We start from the raw sequence: 26,701 nt of genomic DNA on the forward strand, positions 1-26,701 counted from the left end.
ATCATTCCCTACATCTTGCACGCCACATGCCCTCCAAGAACTCTTTCACTGCCTCAATCACTCGTCCACTCGTCTCTCCAGTCTGGTGTCTGGTCTGGTGGCCGACTTGTCTCATTGGTAAGCATCTATTAATAGTTGTATAATCACACTGTCCTGCCTGGGGGTTGGGATGGCATGTTCCTCCCTTCTCCCTTGTTGTTTACCTGCAACAATAAACTATCAATCAATCTTATTCCTCCTGACAGCAAGTTCTGGTCACCACTGCGCATTACCAGATTATCGTACTCAGAACATCGTATTTTCCTGTGTCTGATCCATAACAATTGCAGAAAAACATCGATAATTAACCATCTGAACTCTAACTGTAAATTTATATCGTTATCAGTGTAGGCTCGACAGTTTTAAGCCTCAAGCAGACAAAAAAGTATGCCTAGTACGACAATCTGGTAACGTTGCGCATGACGGCTGAAGCAAGACAGCTGCTCCCGAGTGGTCCATGTGTCCACTTGGTACTGCTTCAGCTTCAATCGTTCTTGTATCGACGCGGCCATGGCAGCTTAACTTTTAACTGTCTGGGCACCAACAGCGACCTTCTTGTTCTGCTGCTCCTGTGCGTCTGTGTCAAGTAGTAGTAGTAGTAGTAGTAGTCGGTCGGGAGTTTTGCCTTTGTAACGGCACTCCCTGATGTGTCTACTGTCTGTGTCTATTGTTTTCCTTTTTCTTTCATTCTTTTTTCTCTTATTGTCCAAAACTTGTGTACTGTTGTTTTTGTTTGTTCACTGAGCCCCAGCTGGCCTTGGTCTCGGTCTGGTCCCTTGGTCTGACAAGAAGCCGTTTTTTGCTCGGGTACACATTAAATAAAAATAATAGATAATGAAAGATAGTATTCGTAGCTAGGCATGATAACCACTATAAGAGCACAGATGTCATGAAGAACGCATTGAATCGTTTTTGTGGAGAGAGAACAGGGGGGGGGGGGTAGTGAAGGGAACAAACAACCTCTCCTCCACTAATTATCTCCAGGTAATGCCAGTAAACACCTGCCTATGTACCTGCCGTGTTAATTTGCTTTGACCTGTACTGTGCACCCACCTGAGAGAGAGAGAGAGAGAGAGAGAGAGAGAGAGAGAGAGAGAGAGAGAGAGAGAGAGAGAGAGAGAGAGAGAGAGAGAGAGAGAGAGAGAGAAATATGAGTACACAGGAAAGATGGGAGGATGAGGGAGGAGTTTCTTAGATGAAAAGAGAAAGACAAAGGGAAGAGAAGGGAGGGAGTGAGAGGTATCATGGTGAGCACACACAAGGACAAATGTGCTGGACGTCCACTGTTGCCCTTGTGTGCTGTGAACGGTACCTTAACCCTTGACATGATCTATTTTTAGGAGCATCACGTGCAGACATTGAACTCCTGGCAGAATCCACAATAGTCCTTAACCCGGTAGCAGCGGGGATCACGTTTCTTAATGGTCCCTCTAAGCGAGAAAAATGAGAAAAAATCACTCCTCACACAAACCATTTCATAATACATATCAAAGCATTTGTGATCAGATTATGTATCATCTTATTGGGGGGTTTATATCATGCCACTAATTTGGCCCGTCGCTGCTGCACGGTAAAGCCGCAAATTTCGCCCGTCGCTGCTACCGGGTTAACGTATTTTTCATCACTGCAGTCGTAAATTGACATCATCTAATCTCCATAATCTGAGGAGTGGGTATTGGTGAGAATGTAAAGAAATGACAGATGCTTGAAACTGTTACTCTTTCAGTGAATCATATTGTAGGTATGTAAGCAGATAGCCAGTCAATCTCCACTCCCAACAAGCCAACTCAGGGAATATGAGTGTAAGCGCTTCCCCATTCTGGTCTCGGAAACAAAGATTTGTGCAATATATTGAAGTTGTTATTCACACTTGTGATCTCATTTTTAAGGCATTTTTCTCACCAACTGAGCTTGTGCATTTTTTATTATAGCGTCAACATTGATGGCTGTGACCTTATAGGGACCTTGAAAGATTTATACAAAGCTAAACTTATTAGTCAAACTTGTGATCTCATTTCAAACAATTTATTTATTATTGAGATGGTGCATTTATTACGATAGGAATAAAACTGTAATAGGAATCATGATTTTTATATACCTTTTTTATCATAATGATGGAGCGTGTGACCCCTTGGCCTGACACACAAGCTGCAAGGTGCAGGGGCAGTCCCACTGACCTTCCAGTAATACCTATAGCCCAGCTTCAGACATATCACAACAAGATCATAGGATGCACTGTGTCTACCATAAGTGTGGGTGCAGAGACCCAATACCTGGGCATAGTGAATGCTGGAGGCAGTGACATCATGAGAGCTCAAGACAAGCTGAGAGGTGACAGTCACTAAGAAGAAAACTAAGTCTACTTTTAACATAATTATAAGTGTACTCAGCACCTGGGTGTACAGTTACCTGGTAGAACATCAGAGGCAAGATGAGCAAGTCTGTCTCCCTTTTCATTATGGGGCAACACAATTTAACATGTGAGGGCACCCAGCAGGCTAAGGGCACTGAGGCACTTATTGACAATATCACAGTCAGAGGGAGAGGAAGACAGGAGTGCATACAAGGCACACTGACTGTCAACAAACAGGTACACAGTTTTCCTTAGAGCTACAGTAATACAGAGGGGCTCAAGAATGGCATAGCCTGTTCCCAGTCTTTTTGCATCTGATTACTGAAAACTTACAACAGAAGGGCACATATTTGTTAAGGCACAGCACACTACAGCTATCTTGTCAATTGTAGTTAAGTTCTGACAATCTTTTTTACTTACATATAGCATAGGGAGAGGTTCACGTAATATGTTGAATTTCTGAAGGACTACACCCATGACTCTCTTGGCATGTATCTGCACATTAGCTGTATTCCTGATGCTCATGACATCTTTCTTACTTTGGTACTGGTTCTTTCCTCTCATATCAGCAGGAGCAACAAGAGTGGCATCCCTAGCAGCAACAGAATCAGCAATGTCAAACTCATCTGCCATTATATAATCCCCAGGCAGAATGTTATCTAAAAATCCACAGTTTTCTGTGATGTATTTCTCACTTCTGTTACCATTCCAAGCCTTAGAAATGAATGAGATACTTCCTTGAGGAGATACTCCAATTAAAAATTTGACTGTCTTATATGAAGACCCTGTTTTGGCCTGCAAATATTTCGGGCAATTCACAGATATTTCAATGCAGCTCAGAATCACTGTAATTTTTTCTCCATAATGTTCTCTAAAAGTCAGTGGCATTGTCTTCTGCAGTTCCTCTCTGGATGGCCATCTAACCATCCAGCCTATCCTAACATACAAAATATCCAACACCTTCAGAAAAACGTTTGAGCAAGTAGTTATAGAGACACAAAATCTGTATGCTAAGTCTTGCATAGGGAAATTATGGCGAAGTTTCATAAGTGTCAAAATCATCATCTGAAAGGATGTTAGCATATTCCGACCATCTGAGCAGATATAACTCTTAATGAAGGTGAACAGTTCCATTAAGTCACAGTAGCTGTGTAGTCCAGTGTAAAATCTTACACGCTCATCATCATCTTTGAAAGAGTTTTCATTTAATTCCATTTCATTGATCTTTCCCTTTAAGTTAACTTTTTCTACAGTTGCCTCATTGAACTCATCCTGCAACACCCTTATCATGTCAGAAGTGAGATCTGTCTGTGATGCACTTGATGAGGTGAGATGAACCGAGTCAGGGTCTTCTGTCACCCCATGGCAGGCAGGGGCACTCGCCACATCACGGTGGGCAGGGTTAGAGCCACTGGTCTCACTGTGGCAGGCAGAAGTATGGGCAGCCAACACACTGGAGGAGGCAGCAGGGGCAGAGGCAAAAGCTTCCTCCAAATCTGTAACACATGTACCTGGAATATCAAATATGATTAAGTTAGCTGTCCCTAACGACCCCACACGTACCATGGTGGTGGTGGCCTCCCCGATGGCCCTACACTGATCATGCTGGTCCTCCCTCACAGACCCCCTCTGATGGCTCTACACTTACATAACAGCCCTCCTTTAAGGACATACGTACTTACATGACATCTCTACACTTACTCTTACACTGAGATACACAAGATAGTTTCTAAACACGTCTACCTTTACATTATGATTAAAGAGCATATTTTTATTCTTTGACCATATTATGAAGGCATATGTACTATTTTGAAGTGGCAGAGCTACACCAACTGGCAAACATTTGGCCTTTTATTTTCACATCGGAACAGTGGTGCATTCTGACTTAAGATGTTGGCCTAAAGACCAAAAAAACCTCTGGTGGAGTACTGATTAAAATCAGTTATCGCGTTGCCTCCACTTCTATAAGAAAAAAGGCATTACCAAAGTTCTTGCTTACTTAGTTGCGTCAGGTCCTCTGCAGGCTGGGAGTCTGGAGGCTGTCTTTTTCTCTTCAATGCCCGCTCATATCGAAGCATGGACTCCATTACTTGGGGCTCAACTGATATAAACTTGGAATGCCCAAGGTTCAAGGAGGGAGCCCAGTCAGGACTGTTCCTGTCAAACCTTGCTGCAGGCGCACCTGTAATAAGGAACCAAAAACACTTTAGTTGACAGAAGTTGACAGACATGTTTTAGGGAAGAAAACTAATTGTGAAAGAAATAATGCTTTTTAGGCTGATAATGCTCACATACAGAATGAAAAACTAAACTGCATAGATCATTAGATAACTAATGTTACAATTTAATAGCAACATCTAAATATCTTAACTCCTTCAACACGAGGATGTGCTTACTGCGTCCTTGAGCACTCTGTACCATATCCGAGGACGCGTACACTGCGTCCTGGCTCGCTTTAGCCAGCACACGAGTTATTTCATCCTGGATATTGTACGATTGTTTTTAGGATGTAGGTTGGATATGATACGGTGTCTTATTTGACTTTCAATGTTATTATTGTGTAATAATGTAAGTGTGTCTTGTGTGAATTTGTACTCGACAGTAACAATCAATTCTAACTGAAAATAACAAAAATAGTGAGAAAAAAATGATATATGTGTATGTGTGTGGAGTTCCTCTTCCCTCGTGTTGCCAAGTGGCTGGCTATATAGTGCTGCAGCGGGCTTCGCTACAAACCCAATCACGATGTGCGGGACGCGGAGTCTAAACACTATACTACTACCAGCCCAAACGTGCAGCTGTGACGTAGGCCTCTAGGGAATAAGCGGCAGTACGGCGTTGCCACGTTTCAACCCCATCTCTCTCTCTCTCTTTCTTAATTCCTCCCTTGTACACTCCCTCCTCCTCCTCCTCCTCCTCCAAAGAAGTCCATGATGGGTTTTGATCGCTGCCTTTTTTTGGGAGATGTAAACTTGGGAGCGCGATTCTCTACATTTTCTCTTGCTTCTTTGTTAATATTTTCCACAGTTCTTTCGCTGACATGAGTTGCTACAGCTGTGTGACGAGTAACCTTTGACAGGGCTTCAAGAGTGCTTCCATTCTGCTTCTGTTCAAAATACTGGCAGACATTGAAGATAACTTGTTTGGTTTGGCTATGTAGATGCTAGGAGGGTGTTGGTGGAGCAGCCATATCGATCGTGTCTGGTCAAGGACGCCGAATGACCTGAGTGGAGTCACCTGACCTCTCCACTTGTGTGGATGGTGGGCGTGTCTGGGTGTTGGCCGGGAGTGTTACCGCCATGAGGATTTTTTAATGTTTTTTTTTCATACTTATGTCAGCTTATTTTAACGTACATTCCTTCACGATACAATCTAAATATAATTGTGAAACTCCTTACCCATCCCAAAACGTAAGGGAAACTCAATAATAGGTATAGCATTTTTTTAGCAACACTGTAAAATGTATGCCACATTTCTTTGTATGCTTACAAATATCTTATCCATAATAAGTTAACTGTTCTTCCATACATTATAATACTAAGATTAAATGTGTATGCATATTTGCTGATCACATTTGCCATGGTTTTACTTAAATTAGAACATTTCTACATCGCGGGCTGGGAGACACGCGGTGAGGCTGTACAAGGGATCCCGTACGCTTGCTCCGCCCACAACCGCATGTTTAGTGTGGTAGTAGTATAGATCCATGCTGATCCTGTAGCACCCTATAAAAAGCTGTATACCTCACTAATAAATCAGTTGCTGTCAGACCATCACAGTGTTTGGTTCTTCCTCCCCTGAACTGAGAAGTTGGACTGCCTGAAGTAGCATCCGCTATATTGGTGACCCCAGAGTGATGCAAGCTGCCCCCTCACCTCTTGTCACAAAGGACACGCTCTCCACCAACTCTCCGTCCAACACTCTCGCAGACCCCCATCCAGCCGCAGCCGCACAAGTCAAGTTACCGACCTTCTCTACGATCGACACACATATCTGGTTCTGGCAAGCAGAGGTACAATTCTGCCTCAAAAGTGAGTAAACCATGTCTTGGCACTCTCCCAGACGAACTTTTTCCGCACATCTCGGAATGGTTGGAAAACAAGGGCGACACCGCCATCAAATATGACGCCCTGAAAACCTTCCTACTTAAGTGTTTTACGTCTTCCCCAGCAGCGCGAGTGTCACGGCTCCTCCAGCTCTCGCAACAACCTCTTGGCGACCAGAAATCTTCTGACGACCTCCTCGAGATGCGAGCCCTGGCAAACCTCCCTCCAATCACCGATGGGACGTCTCGACATCTAGACCTGCTTCAGGCACTGTGGCTCCTCTGCCTCCCTGAATCCATCCACACTGCCATTCCCAAAGCGGAGGAAATCGACGAGGATGACCCGCAACAACAGGCAGACCGCCTAGTTGATGCACTCACGGCTTCAATCTGCTGCATCAACACCGTGCCTTCTGACACCCCACCATCATTCCAGGATGAAGAGGTCGATGTCGCAGCAGCACACCGCCTACCACAGAAAACCCGACAACCACTGGCGCAACAGTACCACGCCCCGCGGCCACGATCAAACCAGCAAGGGACCAAGAAGTTCACCGAGCAGCTCTGCTACAACCACGGCAAATTCAGCCCTGAGGCAAGAACCTACAAACCAGGATGCTCGTGGCCAAAAAAATCTATGTGTGAGAGAGAGAGAGAGAGAGAGAGAGAGAGAGAGAGAATGCTGCACCCCAGACTGTCACACCTGAAGATCAGCCACACCATACCTGGGTTGGCTGATCTTCAGGTGAAAGTTCAAACTTTATTAAAACATCTGATAAAACACAATGGAGTAAAATGTGAACGTCATTCATGCAGTGGACAAAAGGCAAACTAAATAAGTATGAGATTCATTAAACCGTGGGATGCTACACCGCCCTATGGGACAGATGGAGTTCTGCAGGTGCTAGCCACCCCAAATCAGCAGACATGTTATTATTAATTAAGGAGACATCTGGCAACTTAATGTACAAAGGCAAGTGAGACAGCAGGCAAAGACCTTCACAGTCATATGAATACAAGAACATGATAATAAGCCTCTTGAACATGGCAACAATTACTACTTTTGGACAGTATGAAAAACACCAAAGTAAAAACATCACAAGGGCACACACCATTTGGGGGCGCTACATCTGACAGCAAATGGGTCTGCACAGCAGGATCCCCCTCCAATGTAACTGAAATGTATGTAACCTGCATCATTACATGTATTCACCCATTCAAACATTACTGTAGATTGAAACATGCCACATCAAACCATGTTTCTGATTTCAATGTGTAAATAAAGCTAATTGAAGTTTCACAGGCATATGCATGAATTAGAAAACTAGTATTTACATAGTTTCATCACAGATGTACTACATACCAAATGCATCATCCACACCACCAATCATGGCTTCAATATCATGGCAGGAGTTGTTGCTGGTGTCCACCTCTAAGACCAAATCTAAGAAGCACAAAATAATAAACATCATATTCAAGAATATACATTGCCAAAAATATTACACAAAGAAATCATCATTTCCCTGAACATATATACACAGCAATTGTTAATATTTTGCATAAGCCTACTTGACAACCAAAAATCAAACATGAATTACTCAGAAACCATGAAATGGACAATACTTGTAAGTACATTATATGAAATCCATTTATAAGGTAGAAGTTTCCATGTGTAAATACTGGATATTAAATCATATATTTACCTATTGTAATGTCAGCTGAGTTCTCAGCCTGAGTTTCTAAAACAGAAGTTTCTGAAATGAAAAGAGTACTTGTTTGTTTAAAACCAAATGAAAATATTTGTATGAATGTGATTTTTTTAGCATACTGCAACTTATTTCCTCCTTGCAAAAATCATAAAATAAGTTTAATATCTGCTCCACACCTAATCTAACCTCATATCCTACCCCTATAACTAAAAATTATCAAAACCTTATCAAATGTATCCTCTTAGTCTGTAGGTAGCCAGAATTACCATACTTCCTCATGGTTTAACTTAATCTACCTTGATTATCATGGCACAAGAATCTGCGGGTTCAATGATGCTTCAATACAGGTTCCTTTTTTCTAAATACCACATATTTCCTCTGGTCTTCTTAACTCTGCTAACTACATTAGTCGAAGAAAGGAAGAAAGGGTAGGCAGTGGCTGAGAGGTTAGAGTGCGGGCAACACATTCACCATGCCATGGACATCGGTTCGAAAACCCACGCTACCACCTGGGATTTTTCAGTCACCGCCAAGTGGCCTAAGACTACCCACATGCTGTCCAGAAAGAAGATGGTTTGGACATGTGAAAAGGGCAGAGGAGGGGGGGGGGGTGTTAAATGAGGTGGAGATGAGAGTTGAGGGACGAAGGCCAGTGGGAAGGCCTAAGAAAAAGTGGAGCAGATGTGTGATGGAGGATACAAATATATTGGAAACAGAGGAATATATGGCACAAGACTGACAGATGTGGAGGAGAGTCATCGCCCGTCCAACCCCACCTTGAAAGGGAAAATATGGACGTTAAACGACAATGATGATTCATAGCACAAAATTACTCATTTAGTCATAATCTACCAACATAGAAAAAAATTGTGATGTATGTGTACCCCAACATTAACCTTAACCCGGTAGCAGCGACGGGTCAAATTTGTGCCATGAAAAAAAAAAAAAAAAAAACAAAAAAGCTACATAATCTGATCACAAATCCTTTGATATATATCATAAAATGGTTTGTGTGAGGGGTGTTTTTTTCTCATTTTTCTCACTTGGAGGGACCATTAAGAAACATGATCCCAGCTGCAACCAGGTTAATTAGCCCACATCTTACCTGTGAGGTTTTGGTCAGGGTAGGCATTATACTTTAGTCTTGTTGGTGACAGGTAGTTCTTTGGAGAGAAGTGGAGGCTGCAGATCCTGGAGCTCTCTCTCAGTTTACGAGACTTCCGCTTCTGAATGGAAGGAATGCGTAGAACATCCTTCCATTTCTGACACCTGTGATGATGTGAGGCAATAAGGTTGATGCATGTGAATTAGAAAAATACATTTTAATACACTATTATTAAGATTGTGGGTATATTTAGAGCACCTAAGACCAGTTTGAATATGTATTACATTTTTATTTAAATGACACAGGGCTGGCCAAAGGCTGAAAAAAAGGTAAGAACAAATCCCAAGTAGATGCCAGCCCCCAAGTTTGGAGAATTTAATAGAATCAGGATACATTCATAACCTAACTTCATGTAAACTAACCTAACTTACCTATCCTAACATTAATATAGCCTGGAAATTAATATTTATTGGCCTGCAAATATAAACACTCTGACCATAAAAATGTACCAACACTTGTCTTCCTGGGATGAGGTTTATGTAGCTCAAAGAACATTTTTTCTCCCATTTTAAAAACAATATACTTTTGCTTCACAGTTGGCAAATAGGTGTATAAAACTTGTAAAGTGCAGAAACATATGAGCATAATTGCTGTTATCAACTTTGTATCTGTGCTTTAGACAACTTAACAGAGGACTATAAGTGTTAAGTTCATGTCGGTCTTATCCTGCAACGTTTTACTTAAAAACAACAGATAATGGCAAGCACCTTGGTCAGATCTTATACGAGTTTGATTAATTTGTCAAGTGATTTGGTTCTTCTTTGGGTGCTTTGTTTGGATTGTTGTTATTGGCTGGGTATTAAGAATTAGTAGTAGTGGGTAATATTGACGAAAGTGTAGCCTACTAATTTCGAGATGCTAACTGCTCATTTCTGGACAAAATATCAATCAATCAATCAATCAATAGGGGCATAGCCAGGGGGAGCGTCATCTTGCCCACCATACGACGCCAAGCTCAGCCAAGCTAGGTGTTAAGCAAGGTGTATAGATATGAGAACAATGTTAATAATGGGATGAGTTTTGACAGAGGCAGGTAATTATTCCATATATGAGAACAGTGACTGTTCAAGGGAGAGGTGAAGGCCCCATTTAAATGCCTGGATTATGCCAGTGCTAACAATGCTGTCTGGGAGGGAGTTCCAGTGATCAGTGCACCTAACACTGAAGAATCTGCGTCTACACTCAGTGGAGGTGTGTGGTTTGGCTAATTTGAATCTGTGGCCTCTGGTAGTAGTGACTGGGGAGATAGTAAATAGATCAGACGGAGAAATGGCACACTGATCATGAAAGATTTTCCAACATTTAATGAGGTCTGCTCTCAAAAGTCTACCTTGTACAGAGTATAGGTTAAGAGCCTTGAGACGATCAGCAAAACTTAGTTCAGCCAGGCCATCTATGTGGTTGGTCCAGCGGTGCTGCACTGACTCCAGCAGCCGCAGGTCACCCAGGTATCCAGTGTTCCAAACTGTTGACCCAAACTCTAGTAAAGGTCTTGTGTGACTTGAGGATGGCTAACAAAGTCACTGGAGTGACAGAGAGTAGATATGAGTATGTTATTGGCTAATCCTGCAGCTTTATTAACTGTTGTTCTTATATGTGCATGAAACTTGAGGGTGTTGTTGACTAGAACTCCCAGGTCTCTATGGGTGTCAGCCAAGGACAGATCAGAGTTATCTAGGTGGTAGTGCTGAAGAGAGCCCACAGCTGTCCAGTCAGTAGAGCCACGCTGGCATCGTAGCACTACACGCTTGGATGGGTTAAAGTTTAGCCCCCACGAGCTAGCCACCCTGGAGACACTATTAATATCTCTTTGGAGAGAACTGAGATCTTCAGCCAAAGGGTAAGTGGCATTGTGCCGTATCTTCATATACAGCTTGAAGTCGTCCGCAAAGAATTTACACTTAGATTTAACATGTGAAGGTAGGTGGTTGACATATATAAGGAACAGGAGTGGGCCCAGTACAGAACCTTGTGGAACTCCACTACGGATCAGTCTAGATGAGCTAGAGGCACCCGATATTGACACTTGCATGATTCTGCCCATCAGAAAGTCAGAGATCCAGTCAAGCAGCCGACCATCCACACCCAGATATCTTAGTTTGTCTATAAGAATGGTGGGACAAACAACATCAAAGGCCTTGCTAAAGTCAAACAAGACAACATCAACGACAACACCCAGGTCAAGCCAAGAGGTTACATCATGGTATACCAGTAGAAGCTGATCGTCGACAGTTCTGCCACGACGGAACCCAAACTGGTCAGCAGACAAGATCTGGTTAACTTCTAGGAACTCAAATAGGTCTTTAGCTATAATCCTTTCTAAAGTCTCACAACATACTGAAGTAAGGCTAATTGGCCTATAATTGAGAGGAATATGTCTGGATCCCTTCTTAAATATGGGCACAATGTTGGATTTCTTCCACTCAACAGGCAACCTACCCTGGAGTAAGGACTGCTTGAAAATTAATTGAAGAGGGGTAGCCAGATTGGGACAAAACTTAAGGAGACAAGGATGTAGACAATCAGGGCCCATGCTTGAATTGACATCCAGTGAAGCAAGTCTCATCCTAACTTCCTCTAGAGATATAGTTACATTATCAATGGTTGCAAGTGAGCGTTGATGGGGAAAGGGAGTACTTGGATCCTGGGTAGCACACACTAGACTGAAACTAGAGGCAAATATCTCAGCCACTGCACCACAGTCCGCAGTCAATTCTCCATTGTCTAGCTTAAGTGGACCCACTGATGGTGCACCAATGTTTTTGCTCCTTATGTATTGGTGTAATAGTTTGGGTGATTCCTTTATCTTGTGAATGAGGGATCTCTCATAAGTTATTTGTTGGGCAACATAATAATTACGGAAGCTCTGGTTTATCCCATTAAATTGCTCCAGGGCAAGAACAGCCTGATGGGAGTGTCTGCCATAGGTTGATCTATTAAGCTTATAAGCCAACCAGGCATTTTTCCTGGTAGTCTTTAGGGAGTTGGGAGGGTGTTGACGGAACTGGCTGGGGCGATCTTGAGAGACTGGAACATACTTAGCAATAAGGTTTGTAAGAATAAACTTTAGTCTTGAAAGCATATCATCTACAGATATATCATAAAATTCAAAATCCCAATCAGTATCTTGTAGAGACTCATTTATCTTGTTATATTTACCTCTATGCCAGGAGTACTTAACATGATGGACAAGATTGACCTCAACACTATTTTCAAAGTAATACTGTAGAATTAAGGGATAATGGCCACAGCTGGGAAAGTTAGGCAAGACCTCCACATCACCCACCCTATCATTCTCGCTGGTCTGGGGTGTTGCCGGAGGACACAAATGTCGGGCTCTTTACCCACTGGTGAAGACCCAGAGTGATAAAGCGCTCCATAAAGAGTTTGTCTAGGGGAGGATAATTCATGGTCATGGAATCACTAGGATGCCAGGCAAGAGCAGGGAGCATTATGACTGAAGCCCTGGAAGCTGCACTCCAGCATACACAAGATGCCCCGATCACGACCCATCGAGGCAGACATGATGACCACCGGGAGTTCCTCCAAGCAACAATAACCCTAGATCAGCCGCGCAGGCCTACCTTTCATCATCTTTGGGAAAGCGATGGAATATATATTGTGGATGTAGGTCTTTCCTCGAGCGGCACACAACACAAGGCGGACTGGTAGCCATGGCCGAGGTGGGAGAAGTGTCCAGCAGGGAACCCAAGTTGAAGTGAGCGCCGCGATGACCTGCACGAGCGTCTGCCTTTACAACGGAACCCCATCACACTATTATTATGGCTTTCCCAAGGTTATGCAAGGCCATTGAAGACTAGGGAAGAGGAGGAAATTTACAGGGAAGGGAGGCCAGACCTAAACAAACCCAGACCAACTATAAGAAAGTTGAAAGAAGGCAGAGCAAAATGGGAGATAATAAAAAATGCAGAGAGACTAGCTGAGAGAAGACTCTAACCAAGAAAATAGGAAAGTTGGTATAGCCCCGGACATGACAAGAAAGGAGAGAGAAGAAAATAAGAAACTGAGAGAGGAACTACAGCGTAAAAGAGAAGGAGGCCGATGGATGATGATTGATTGATTGATAGTTTATTGTTGCAGGTAAACAACAAGGGAGAAGGGAGGAACATGCCATCCCAACCCCCAGGCAGGACAGAGTGTGATTATACAACTATTAGTACAAAAGAAAGGTAAAATCATAAATACAGATAAATTAACCAACACCAACAATACTGACAAGTTATAAACACAGTAAAACAAATAACAATAAGGAAAAGATAAAAAGAGAATTATAGATAAAACTGATAAACATACAAGGACTGACACAACCAAAACAACTGGAACTGGAAGAACTTTTTTCAAATAACACAATCATGTGTGTCACAGAAACACAACAAAAATATCTCAAGGTCAATATCACAAATAACATTCAGCATATACATTCATACAGAGATAGTGATGATAGTAAAGGTGGAGGGCTAACTATTAGGATAAAGCAAAGTGACAACATTCGTGAAACCATTAAGTATTTTAAAACATTCGATCAGTTTTCCTCGGAGGCGACGTTTCTCAAGAGAGAACATGTTAAGGGTGGAAAACCTTTCTTCGTAGGATTTGTTGCGCAAGGAAGGATCATTTTGTTGCTCGACGCTGAACACCTTCTAATTTAGCAATGTCCTATGCATGGTGGGGAGACCAAAACTGTACCGCATATTCCAAGTGGGGTCTGACTAAGCTATTGTAGAGCGGAAGTATTACATCTTTATTCTTGAATAAAAAGTTTCTTTTAATGAAGCCCAACATTCTGTTCGCTTTATTTGCTGCATCGCTGCATTGATGTGAGAATTTGAGGTTTGACGCGATTTTAATCCCCAGGTCCTTAACGCATTGAACGCTTGTGAGTTTAACGCCGAGTATTTCGTAATCGAACTTCTTATTTTTTGTTCCAACTTGAAGGACCTGGCACTTGTCTACGTTAAAGGGCATCCATTTATCCGACCGTTGAAATTTTGTGCAAATCCTCTTGGAGGCTTTGCCTGTCTTCGTCAGTGAGAACCGAGTTACCAATCTTGTGTCGTCTGCAAATTTACTAATGCGATTATTGAGTCCAACATCCACGTCGTTGATGTAAATAATGAAGAGCACTGGCCAAGAACTGAGCCCTGAGGGACGCCACTAGTGACCGGCGCCCACTCTGAGTTAAATCCGTCAATCACAACCTTTGTTGTCTGTTGCTCAACCAATTCGCGATCCATTGGTTTACTTGACCGTCAATGCCTATTTGCTTTAATTTATAAAGTAATTTGCGATGTGGGACTTTATCAAACGCTTTCTGAAATCAAGATAGACTACGTCCACTGATTTGGTTACGTCATAAATTGAGAAGAGATCGTTATAAAAGGTCAGTAGGTTTGACAGGCAGGATCTTTTGTTACGGAAGACATGTTGTGAATCTCCAATTAATGAGTGGCTTTCGAGGTAACTCAATTTTGTCTCTAATTATGCTCTCAAGTAGCTTACCTATAATTGAAGTTAGACTAATGGGTTGGTAGTTACCTGGTATTTTTTGTCTCCTTTCTAAAAATCGGTGTCACGTTAGCCTTTTTCCAATCCGAAGGACGATGCCTTGTCGCAAGGACATATTGAATACGGTAGTGAGGGAGGAGAGTATTTCGCTTGTCTCTTTAAGCAGTATAGGATATACTTTGTCGGGTCCGGGACTTTATTTGTTTTAAGTGAATGGAGAGCTTTAAGGACTTAATCGGTTGTTATTTCAAAATTAGGCAATGCATGCTCGAGATTTACAATAGTACTGGTGTTGGTGGTAGCGAGAGGAAGACTGTTAGTATTAAACACCGAGGAAAAGTAATTGTTTAAGAGGTTTGCAATGTTGGCTGTCAGTCACTAGTGCACCGTCGCTGTTTGTTAAAGGTCCAATACCACTTTTGATCGCCTTTCTGTTGTTTATGTAACTGAAGAAAGATTTTGATTATTTTACAGTTGGCTGCAATATTTTCTTCGTATCTACGCTTTGCCTGACCCACTAGTCTTTTTACTCGTCGCCTGGCATCATTATAAAGTCTAATGTTTTCGGGCGTGCTTTGTTCTTTCTTTAACCTGTAAAACAATTTTCTTTCATTGACTGATTGTTTAATTTCGCTATTAAACCACGGTGGGCTTTAATTAGTGTTAATTCGCTTCTCGCACAAGGGGACGAATGTGTTCTGCTGAGTGAGTAAGTGATTTTAAGGCTTAGCCAGGCTTCATCTACGTTGCCGTCATCTGATAGTTGTATTTCTGTTAGTTTTTGTCGGATTTCTACGAAGTTAGCTCTTTTGAAATTGGGCACCTTTACTTTATTTTCAGTCACTGATGATTGAGCTCTAATGTCGACGCGCACTAATTTATGATCGCAAGAACCGAGGTGTTCTCCTACCGTGACACTACTGACTAGGTTATCTTGGGTCGTTATAACAAGGTCGAGTATATTATTTTGTCGAGTTGGCTCAGAAACCATTTGGCTTAGATAATTTTCTTCTAGAAATTCGATCATTCTATGGGACTCGCCTTCTGTACCTGACAGTGTCGCCCAGTCGATATGGGGGAGGTTAAAGTCTCCTAATATCAGTGAGTCGTTGTTATGACTGCCTTAAGACGCAGTACATTTCAAGGTCGTCATCGAGTGATTGCCCGGGAGGTCTGTAGGTGACAGATATATTTAAACTGACTTTTGCAATGTTTACTCGCACGCACAAATGTTCAACGTTACTGTTTCCCGGTGTTTTGTCAGTGGGTTGCAAATAGCTTTTGACATAAAGGGCGACGCCACCGCCTCTACGGTTTACACGATCTTTGTTGAAGAGTCTGTAGCCATCTATGTTGTATTCGGAACTTAAATCAATATTTGTGGTGTCGATAAATGTTTCGGTTATAGCAATTATGTCAAAATTTTCTGTTAGAGCAAGACATCTCAGTTCATCAAATTTGTTTCTTAGGCTACGCGCATTGAAACTAAGGATTTTTAAGTTATCCAGAGGCTTGGTTATAGAGGTGGTGGTACTTGTGGATCACGGTTACGGGCTTGTTGCGATGCACGGCGTCTATTTACACGGGCGGGTGGAGGACGTGGCTGTTTTTGCTCGGATGACACGTACTGGGTCGTTGAGGAGCCTTCCGAATCTGGCTGCCCCGATGGGAGAAAGGTGTAATCCGTCCCTGTGGAAGAGCTCACTTTGTCCATAGAAACTGTCCCATGCGTTCAAGAACTCCACGTCAAGAGAGAGAGAGAGAGAGAGAGAGAGAGAGAGAGAGAGAGAGAGAGAGAGAGAGAGAGAGAGAGAGAGAGAGAGAGAGAGAATGTATTAAAAAGAAAAAATGCAGTCTCTCTGGAAGAACTAGAAAATACCATGAAAGAAGCATGCAATAAATTCTTGGGCAGACAAATACAAAGAAGAATAAAACAAAATGCAAAAGATATAGAACCAGTCTGGATAACACAAGAAATAAAAAGGGAAATAAGTAAAAGAAGGACCTAACCAAGGAAGTAAGAAAAACACAAAATATTGAAGAAAAAGAAAGAAACAACAACTTTTACCAAACACAAAAAACTAAAGTTAAGCACATGGTGCGGGATGCAATTTCAGTAAATGAAAAGAAAATTACAAATGAGATCAGGAATGGACAAAACAAAACTACCATGATATGGGATGACATAAAGAAACTAAAAGGAGAAACTATTGTAAAAAAGGATATGTTGTTATATGATCATGACGGAAGAAAACTGGATATATCTGAACAACCAAAACAATTAGAAGACTTTTGGAAAACTGTATACAGAGCCAGAGAAAACAAGATTGAAGAGGCATGGAATAACGAAAGACAACGACAGTATGAAAACGAGCTGGTAGTGTTACAAAATAAAATAAATGATTACATCAAAGTTAAAGATGGAGACGAGTGGACAGAGTGGAAAGTGGATATCAAGTTAAGGGAACATTTAGACATGGTCGTACAGTGCAAAGAAACAGACATACCGCCTATGAAGGAGACAGATGTCTATATATCAAAAGAAGAAGTTAAACGACAGTTACGTATAAAAAAAAGCTCCAGGACCAGACGGGCTAAAAACAGATCTTTACAAAATTCTAGAAAACAGTGACCTGTATGTGACACAACTTACAAACTGTTTCAATAATATAATAGAAGAAGGAGAGATACGTGATAATTGGAAAACATCTAACACTATATTAATCCAGAAAAAGCCCAAACCCACTGCCGCTGACCTAAGGCCCATAGCCTTAACAAACACTTCATACAAAATTTTTATGGGAATCCTCAAACAAAAGCTGGAAAAACACATGAAAGACACGGACAATATCAGTGAACTGCAATCAGGTCTCACAGAAGACAGAAGAATCACAGACAATTTATACATACTAAAATATTGCATTAATCAGAGTTACAAAATGAAAAAAGAACTGATTGTGACCTCACTTGATTTAAAAAAAAGCTTTTGATTCAGTAAACAGAAAGATACTTATTACAGCGTTGATGAATTACAAAGTCCACCCCAAAATTATCAATCTTGTAGCAAACATATATACAGATGACCTCACTAACATATTTCTAAACGGAACTAAACAGACAACAATAAATATAACAAATGGTATAAGGCAAGGATGCAATGCCTCAACGTTCCTGTTCACAATCTTAACCTATGAAATAATTACAGAACTAGAAATGATGGATATAGGTTTTAAAAATGAACACTTTAAAATACCTATTCTATATTATGCAGATGACAGCCCACTACTATCACACTCAATAGAAGAAGCAGCTGAAAGTATACAAAATATACAGCAAATAGCAGAAAGACATGGATTAATAATAAATAAAGAAAAAAGCAACATACTTATATATAACAAAAAAGAACAAAAAAATAGTATTGAAAATATTCTAGTAACTCAAAGTATAACATACCTAGGAGTCAAAATAACCAATCACAAAAACTGCTTCAATGACTTCAAAAAATAAAGACTAGCAAAAGTTAGTGAGGTTTCCGAGGAAGAGTGAGGAGTGTCCGTGCTGTGGAGCAGAAGTAGAAACATTAGAACATTTTCTGCTGGACTGTGAAGAATATAAAGAAATAAGACAAAACCAAAACTTTATACAGACCTCAGAAAATCAAAGCAGAGACAACTTAATAGCAGACATACTAGTGTTTCAACCATTAACTCGGGAAGAAATTGAAAATAGAAAAAAATTATATTACAACGATATGGAACAAAAGAAAAAAGAAAACTGAACAAAACTAAAAGACAACAACACCAATCAACAAAAATCAAGAATCAAGAATAAAAAAAAAGTGGGAGTCGTTACAAAGGCAATCCCACGCCCGCTACTGATGCTCACGTCTTATATTGAAAGATAATTCTGGAGATTTGAAATGTTTGGATCAACTTCAGTAATATTCTTTATCTGCATAGGGGTAGATCACAACATATCAACACGTACAAAACCTATATGATCTTGCACAAAAATGGTCTAATTTAAACCGGACTTGCGTAGGAGAAGCATCTTGGGTACAACTAGCCCCTGCAAGCACTGGCTGTCCGTTTCCAGCCAAGCAGTCTTCAAGGGCCTTCACTCTGTCACTTACTTCTAATATTTCTTTGTGTGTCGTCTCCCGTACCACCTCCATCTCTTGTTGAAGATTTGTGTGTTCTTTCTCCACTTCTATCAGGCGTTGTCCCAAGTTCGTGGTCACATCAGTCATTTCTCTTCGCACTGAATCACTTCCATCTTGTACTGCTTTTAGCTGTAGCTGTAATCCTGTGAAGCGATCTTCTAGCTGTTCTTTGAGTTCTTGGAGTGTTCCTTCTTGTTGTTGCTGTGCTCTTTCTTGTTGTTCTTTGAGTTCTTGGAGTGTTCCTTCTTGTTGTTGCTGTGCTCTCTCTTGTTGTTCTTTGAGTTCTTGGAGTGTTCCTTCTTGTTGTTGCTGTGCTCTTTCTTGTTTCTCCCCTTGTAGTCTCAAGGCTTCCAAAAGTTCAGTCAACATGTCGTCCCTCTGGGCAGCTTGGGAACGAGTCTCCATGGCGAAAAAACAAATGGCTACACTCCTGACACCAATGTTATGCCGGACGTGTTACTTGGGTTCCGTGTCGCCGTCAGGAGACTCCGTGGGAGGGAGATATGTAAACACCTTGCACAGCTTCTGTAGTTTAATATTCTTCCTTAGTAGTATACTTCACTCGACTCTTCACTGGCCACTAGCTTACTATGACTGGGACTGTCTCCTCTCGCCCTCTTCTCCTATATATATATATATATATATATATATATATATATATATATATATATATATATATATATATATATATATATACATATATATATATATATATATATATATATATATATATATAACAGTACAGTCTAGAACGTTACAGTATATTTTAGATTATACAAGAACATGTAGCAAAAATATGTGCGAGTTGGCAACACTTCCCGCCTGGCGCCTGGTCATGAGGCGTGGCGGGCCTGGCTCTCCGCCCCTGCTCACTCCTCCTGAGCCTTCCAGAGGCCCATAGACCCTGGGAAGCTTCCAGCTCAACAATATATTTATGGGAAGTGAATTTCTGGGGACAGAAAGAATGGAACAGTAAGGGAGGGGAGGGTGGGAGGAGGAGGAGGAGGAGGGTGGGAGGAGGAGGAGGAGGAGGAGGAGGAGGAAGAGGGAGAGGAGGAGGAGGAGGAGGAGGAGGAGGGAGAGGAGGAGGAGGAGGAGGAGGAGGAGGAGGAGGGGGGAGAGGAGGGTGGGAGGAGGAGGAGGAGGAGGAGGAGGAAAGGAGGAGGAGGAGGAGGAAAGGAGGAGGAAGAGGAAAGGAGGAGGAGGGGGAAGAGAGAGAGAGAGAGAGAGAGAGAGAGAGAGAGAGAGAGAGAGAGAGAGAGAGAGAGAGAGAGAGAGAGAGAGAGAGAGAGAGAGAGAGAGAGAGAGAGAGAGAGAGAGAGAGAGAGAGAGAGAGAGAGAGAGAGAGCGGGGAATTAATTCCTCGTGTGTTGGACGGGTGGGGGGCAATCAGTCTGCTTGCGGGAATGAAACGGAGACGAAGAGACGAATTGAAAAAAAAGTAAAAGAAAAAGAAAAAAAAAGGAATGTGAAATGGATTAAAACCGAAAACTAAAAAAAAAAAAAAAAAAAAATTGATTCAAAGGAGCAATATTTAGTCTAAACTTACCCTTCCGTTAAAATAACAATAAAAAAGGTTGACAATATTTTAGCAGTGACTACGATAAAACACCTGGAGGAAAGGACACACACACACACACACACACACACACACACACACACACACACACACACACACAGTCTTCTATCATGTCTTCTTGTATATATTGACCTTCTTGACTTCACTGTTATGGCCACTTATTTTCTTCTTCACATAAGCTTCGGTACATTTTCCCACGCAATAAATTATCTATTCGCCTTTTTTTCCCTTCCCTTATAATTTCAATCTTCTATCATGTCTTCTTGTATATAATGACTATGGCCACTCTTCTTCTTCTTCACCATGAGTTCCAGTACTATTTTCCCACGCAATAAATTAACTATTCGCCTTTTCTTTCCTTCCATTATAATTTCAATCTTCTATTATGTCTTCTTGTATATATATTGACCTTCTCGACTTCACTTTCATGGCCACTCTTCTTCTTCTTCACCATGAGTTCCAGTACTATTTTCCCACGCAATAAATTAACTATTCGTCTTTTTTTTTTTTCCTTTGCATTATAATTTCAATCTTCTATTATGTCTTCTTGTATATATTGACCTTCTCGACTTCACTTTCATGGCCACTTTTCATCTTCTTCGCCATGAGTTCCAGTACTATTTTTCCACGCAATAAATTAACTATGTCTTTTTTTTTCCTTTGCATTATTATTTCAGTCTTCTATCATGTCTTTTTGTATATATTAACCTTCTCGACTTCACTTTCATGGACACTTTTCATCTTCTTCGCCATGAGTTCCAGTACTATTTTTCCACGCAATAAATTAACTATGTCTTTTTTTTTCCTTTGCATTATTATTTCAGTCTTCTATCATGTCTTCTTGTATATATTGACCTTCTCGACTTCACTTTCATGGGCACTCTTCTTCTTCACCATGAGTTCCAGTACTATTTTCCCACACAATAAATTAACTATTCGCCTTTTTTTTCCTTCCATTATAATTTCAGTCTTCTATTATGTCTTCTTGTAATATTGACCTTCTCGACTTCACTGTAATGGCCACTTTTCTTCTTCTTCACCTTGAGTTCCAGTACTATTTTTCCACGCAATAAATTAACTATTCGCCTTTTCTTTCCTTCCATTATAATTTCAATCTTCTATCATGTCTTCTTGTATATATTGACCTTCTCGACTTCACTTTCATGGCCACTCTTCTTCTTCTTCACCATGAGTTCCAGTACTATTTTTCTACTCAATAAATTAACTATTCATCTTTCTTTTCCCATTCTACTATCATGTCTTCTTGTATATATTGACCTCGACTTTACTGTTATGGCCATTTTTTTCTCCTTCACATAAGCTTCGGTACATTTTTCCACGCAATAAATTAACCATTCGCCTTTTTATTTTATTTCTATTAACACGGGACGAACGCAGAGGCTAAAAAATTGACGCTCCCACAAACACAAATTTCGATTACATCAGACCACCGCGGGAGGGGAAACAAATTAACAAATGGCGCGCTGGTTTGTTTCAATTCGCTGACTTTTACATCAAATTTCAATTAACTGAATGCGGGCAGTAATTACACTTTTTTTTTTACGTGCCGGCGTGTGAGAGAGAGAGAGAGAGAGAGAGAGAGAGAGAGAGAGAGAGAGAGAGAGAGAGAGAGAGAGAGAGAGAGAGAGAGAGAGAGAGAGAGAGAGAGAGAGATCAATTAATTATCTCTTTCATCTTTCAAACTGCAAAACAATATCACTCTCCAGTCTCAAACCTTCGAATAACAACACTGTGAGCATGGACGCAGGCGCGGCATTAACTAATATCTAGAGCACACCAACATAACGACCAGTGAAATAGCAACTCTGGGAAACACGGCTCAGAATAACGATAAAAGGATAAGAATAAAATCATAAAATCAAACACGCCTATAGTCTTCCAATATGTCATATGAGTTCATATTCTGCGGGTTCTGTTTCTTCCTCTTCAGCCACACAGCCCCAACACCTATCTCTTCCTCTCATATGTAAGCTATAGGTAACATATGAGAGGAAAAAAATAGGTGTTGTGACTGTGTGGCAGAGCAGAGGGGAGAAATGGACCCCCGGGAGCCAACGCCAAAACGGACGCGACAATTTGGTTTCACTATTGGGCTGTTTAAGGGCACGTGGCACGCCTCCCGAACATCGATCCTGCGTGAGGGTTGCTTCTGTACGAGACAACGTTGCCAGATTGTCGTACTCAGCCTCTTATATTTACCGACTTCCGACCCAAAAACTGTCTCGTGGACCCCAATAAGGAGATTCACTTATAATTATCGTTAAAATTGTTAATTCCTAATGTCTCTTGGCAATAGTTAGGCGTCAGAAACCGGTAAATACTATGCTCTGAGTACGATAATCTGGCAACGGTGGTACGAAACAACCCTAGTGGAGGAGGCCAAGGGGACGCCCACGTAAGTCATGGATGGGGCAAGTCGATCGATCCTGAGGGACTTGGGATGGACAGGGCAGCTACGTGGAGGCTTGCTCGGGGAGACCGTCGGGAGCAAAGTCTGTATACACCAAGTCAAGTCATACGCAGCTTTGTGGGAGACACGGCCGAGGCGTGGCTTATGCGTGACGTTGCTTGGAGCCAAACTAGAGAATGTAGAAACAGGGATTTAGAGAAAACGAAGAAAGGCGTACTAATTTAAATCAATCACTTCAACATGACCCCTCTCACACCCCACACCGCCGTTTGTAGGCAATGGAGTTATAGTCACGCAATAGCACAATAAAAAGGCATACTTTTCCGTCAGTGGCTTGCATGAGTGCGCGATGAAAGAAGGCTAGAATGCACATCCAAAGTGCACATATGGCCGCAACTTAAGTCACCCGTTAACTGGCTTCAAGTGACGTCATCCCGCTGCTCCGCCCCAAACCACCCCCTGCGCGTGCTGGTCGCAGACTCGCAGTTTTGAAGGCAGAGTGACTTGACTTGGTATATATAGACTTTGGTCGGGAGTTGAGGCGGCGAGTGAGTGAAGCGACGTGTCCCCGGGTGTATGCTCCCCATTAGTTAGTTAGCTTTTATGTATGTATCTTTTAGCAGCAGAGAAAGCAGCTCAAGGGCAAAAATAAAAATAAAAAACAAATAGCGAAAACAAAAGCAAGAAAAGCCCGCTAAGTACTCGTCCGCCTTTCCCTTCAAGAGCATTCGAACCAGCGTTGCCAGATTATCGTATTCATTACTTCGTATTTATTACTTTTCAGCCTCAAACTCTCCTACCTACACAAATAACGATATAAAATTGAAGTTAGCGTTAAAACCTCTATTTATTGATGTTTTTTTTTTTTTTGCTATAGTTATTGGTCAGAAACTACGAAAATGATATGCGATAAGTACGATAATTTGGCAACGCTGATTCGAATCCCTTACGCGGAACGATAACGAAAAGGCTCCAATGTTGAACTCGGTACGCTGTTTGGCTTGGATTCATGACGCCAATTAAGGAACTGTTTGTAGACTGATCCGCCACTTTCCTTCTTTCTCTTCAAAACAGACAAGCAAACACACATACACACACCGTTCCGATAGACGAGATTTTTTCGCTGACAAGGAGCGGTTACTGCCCCCTTTGATCGAGGGAGGGGTGTGTGGTGTGTGAAGGTCCTGGCAGTACCCAGATATCAACTATAATGAGTTTGCTTTAATGGGAGGGTGCTTGCTGGCGGTCAACAGTCCCACTTTGGCCAAGGTCCCTCCCCCTCCCCGTTTGAAGTAAATAATAGGTTTTATATATATACATTGAAACCATTCCCTAAACCCCCATCTCTCTCTCTCTCTCTCTCTCTCTATTTATATCTTATCTCCCTCCCTCTCTTATTTAAATGCTAAACTTCGGATAACGTGTCGCTAAATATGCATCAGATAATCTTAAATCCATCACGGCCTTCGTCCATCCGCCGACACCACACGTCACAAAAATCACGACAATATCACCTGTGGAAAGTGTTTGGGGGTCGCGGGAAGTGTGACGCGGCGTAGGGCAACATTCTGAAACACCGCCGCCCGAGCACACACATTTGACAAGGCTTTCGTAGGAGTTTGGGGCATATCCAGGGGTAGTATTATGACCCTTTTGATGGTCTGACTCTTTCTCTGCACCATGAGCGTGAAAAAAATACTCATTACAACCCGACTGCTCTTGTTTTCGGCCTTTGGAAATTATTGATGAGACTGGACTCTCTTACCTGGCTCGTGGCGAAGGTGAGGGCGGCGGCACCTGAGGAAGATAATGAGCACTTTAATAAGACAGGTGAAGTGAGGGAAGTGCATTAATTAAGAAGATAAAAGACAAAGAAAAGGAGGAGGAGCAAGGAGGAGGTGGAGGAGGAAAAATGGAAGGTAAGGAAAGAAAGAAGATGGAAGACAAAGGAAAGGGAAAGGACGAAGGAAAGAAAGAAGATGGGAGACAAACAAGAGGAGAAGGAGGAGAAGGAGGAGGAATAAGGGGGTGAAGGAGGAAAGATGTGAAGTAAGGAAGGAAAAGAAGGAAGACAAAAGTTAGAAGGAAGGAAATAAAATATGGAAGACAAGGAAAAGAAGAAAAACGAGGGGTAAGGTGGTGGAGGAAAAAAACAAGAAAAAGAAGAAAAAAAATGAAAGACAAAAGAAGAGGAGGAGGACAAGAAAGACGAATGAAGAGAAAGAAGAAAAATATGGAGGAGGAAGAAAAAACAAATGAAGAGAAAAAGAATCACGAGGAGGAAGAACAGGAGGGAGACAGGATGAAGAAAGAGAAGGAGGAGGAGGAGGAGGAGGAGGAGGAGGGGGAGGAGGAGGAGGGGGAGGGGAAGAAAGGCGAGGAGGAGGAAGAAGAGAAAATAGAATGTCATTAGGAAGCGGTATTGAAGACCTTTCCATGCCAAACTACTCTCAACGTATTTTAATTTGCTCTCAGAATTCGGACAGGAGGAAAAGGAGAATGGAAGACATGAGAAATTAAAATAGTAGTAGTAGTAGTAGTAGTAGTAGTAGAAGTAGTAGTAGTAGTAGTAGTAGTAGTAGTAGTAGTAGTAGTAGTAGTAGTAGTAGTAGTAGTAGTAGTAGTATTTACTACCTTTAAATTAATTTAATTAAATAATTGGATAATCCAATAAGCTCATATAGCGTTAAGATTGTTTCGTTTTTAAGATAACAAATATTTTGTATAAATACCACGACACTTGACAACGTTGTGTTCCAACGTTGTCATTCTACACATCCAGAGCCCAGGTCACTTCTCTCAAGGTCATGGAAGGGTCAGCAGGTGGGCCCATGGGTGGCCCGCTCCCGCCTCTGCCTCTCCCCTCCCTCCCTCTCCCTGCCTCTCCACGTCGCGAGAAAGAACTCATTTACAATGTAAACAAGTACTTTTTAGACGAAAAAAACAACAGAGGATTTATTATGCCACTCACAAGAGTAACTGCAAGAACAGCAAGAGCCACTAATGTTAGTGAAAGAACTACTGAAAGAGTCTGCGCCAAACTGGATCATGAGTGCATGACGAACAGGTCACCAAGACAGCCTGTATTCTCGTCCCCGAAGAAGAGAGAGAGAGAGAGAGAGAGAGAGAGAGAGAGAGAGAGAGAGAGAGAGAGAGAGAGAGAGAGAGAGAGAGAGAGAGAGAGAGAGAGAGAGAGAGAGAGAGAGAGAGAGAGAGAGAGAGAGAGACAGAGAGAGAGAGAGAGAGAGAGAGAGAGAGAGAGAGAGAGAGAGAGAGAGAGAGAGAGAGAGAGAGAGAGAGAGAGAGAGAGAGAGAGAGAGAGAGAGAGAGAGAGAGAGAGAGAGAGAGAGAGAGAGAGAGAGAGAGAGAGAGAGAGAGAGAGAGAGAGAGAGAGAATTTACATAGAAAATCAGACCACACAGACCCCATGGTCCAGACTTGGTGGTCTGTCCTTAAACCTAAGTGATTTTACATTAATCAGAAGGCTCCAAAACGTTGCATTTCTACTCTAGATGATATATAAGAGAGAGAGAGAGAGAGATTTACATAGATTTACATAGAAAATCAGACCACACAGACCCCATGGTCCAGACTTGGTGGTCTGTCCTTAAACCTAAGTGATTTTACATTAATCAGAAGACTCCAAAACGTTGCATTTCTACTCTAGTTGATATTAAGTTGAAGGAAGTGAC

The 26,701-nt window shown here is 41.8% G+C and overlaps 1 protein-coding gene across 1 annotated transcript; it reads right to left on the bottom strand.

The window, feature by feature from the left end:
- Positions 1 to 2,048: 2,048 nt before the first annotated feature.
- LOC126989267 (uncharacterized) lies at positions 2,049 to 24,809 on the bottom strand. Its single transcript, XM_050847910.1, has 7 exons — positions 24,775 to 24,809; positions 9,252 to 9,415; positions 8,141 to 8,191; positions 7,801 to 7,881; positions 7,550 to 7,612; positions 4,392 to 4,574; positions 2,049 to 3,903 (listed from the first exon to the last, which is right to left on the bottom strand). Exons 4-7 carry the CDS (start codon positions 7,826 to 7,828, stop codon positions 2,711 to 2,713), a joined length of 1,467 nt encoding a protein of 488 aa, XP_050703867.1. The 5' UTR covers positions 7,829 to 7,881; positions 8,141 to 8,191; positions 9,252 to 9,415; positions 24,775 to 24,809; the 3' UTR covers positions 2,049 to 2,710.
- Between the last annotated feature and the right edge of the window lie 1,892 nt (positions 24,810 to 26,701).

Source organism: Eriocheir sinensis, unplaced genomic scaffold (genome assembly GCF_024679095.1).
Source record: "Eriocheir sinensis breed Jianghai 21 unplaced genomic scaffold, ASM2467909v1 Scaffold1118, whole genome shotgun sequence".
Taxonomy (NCBI): domain Eukaryota; kingdom Metazoa; phylum Arthropoda; class Malacostraca; order Decapoda; family Varunidae; genus Eriocheir; species Eriocheir sinensis.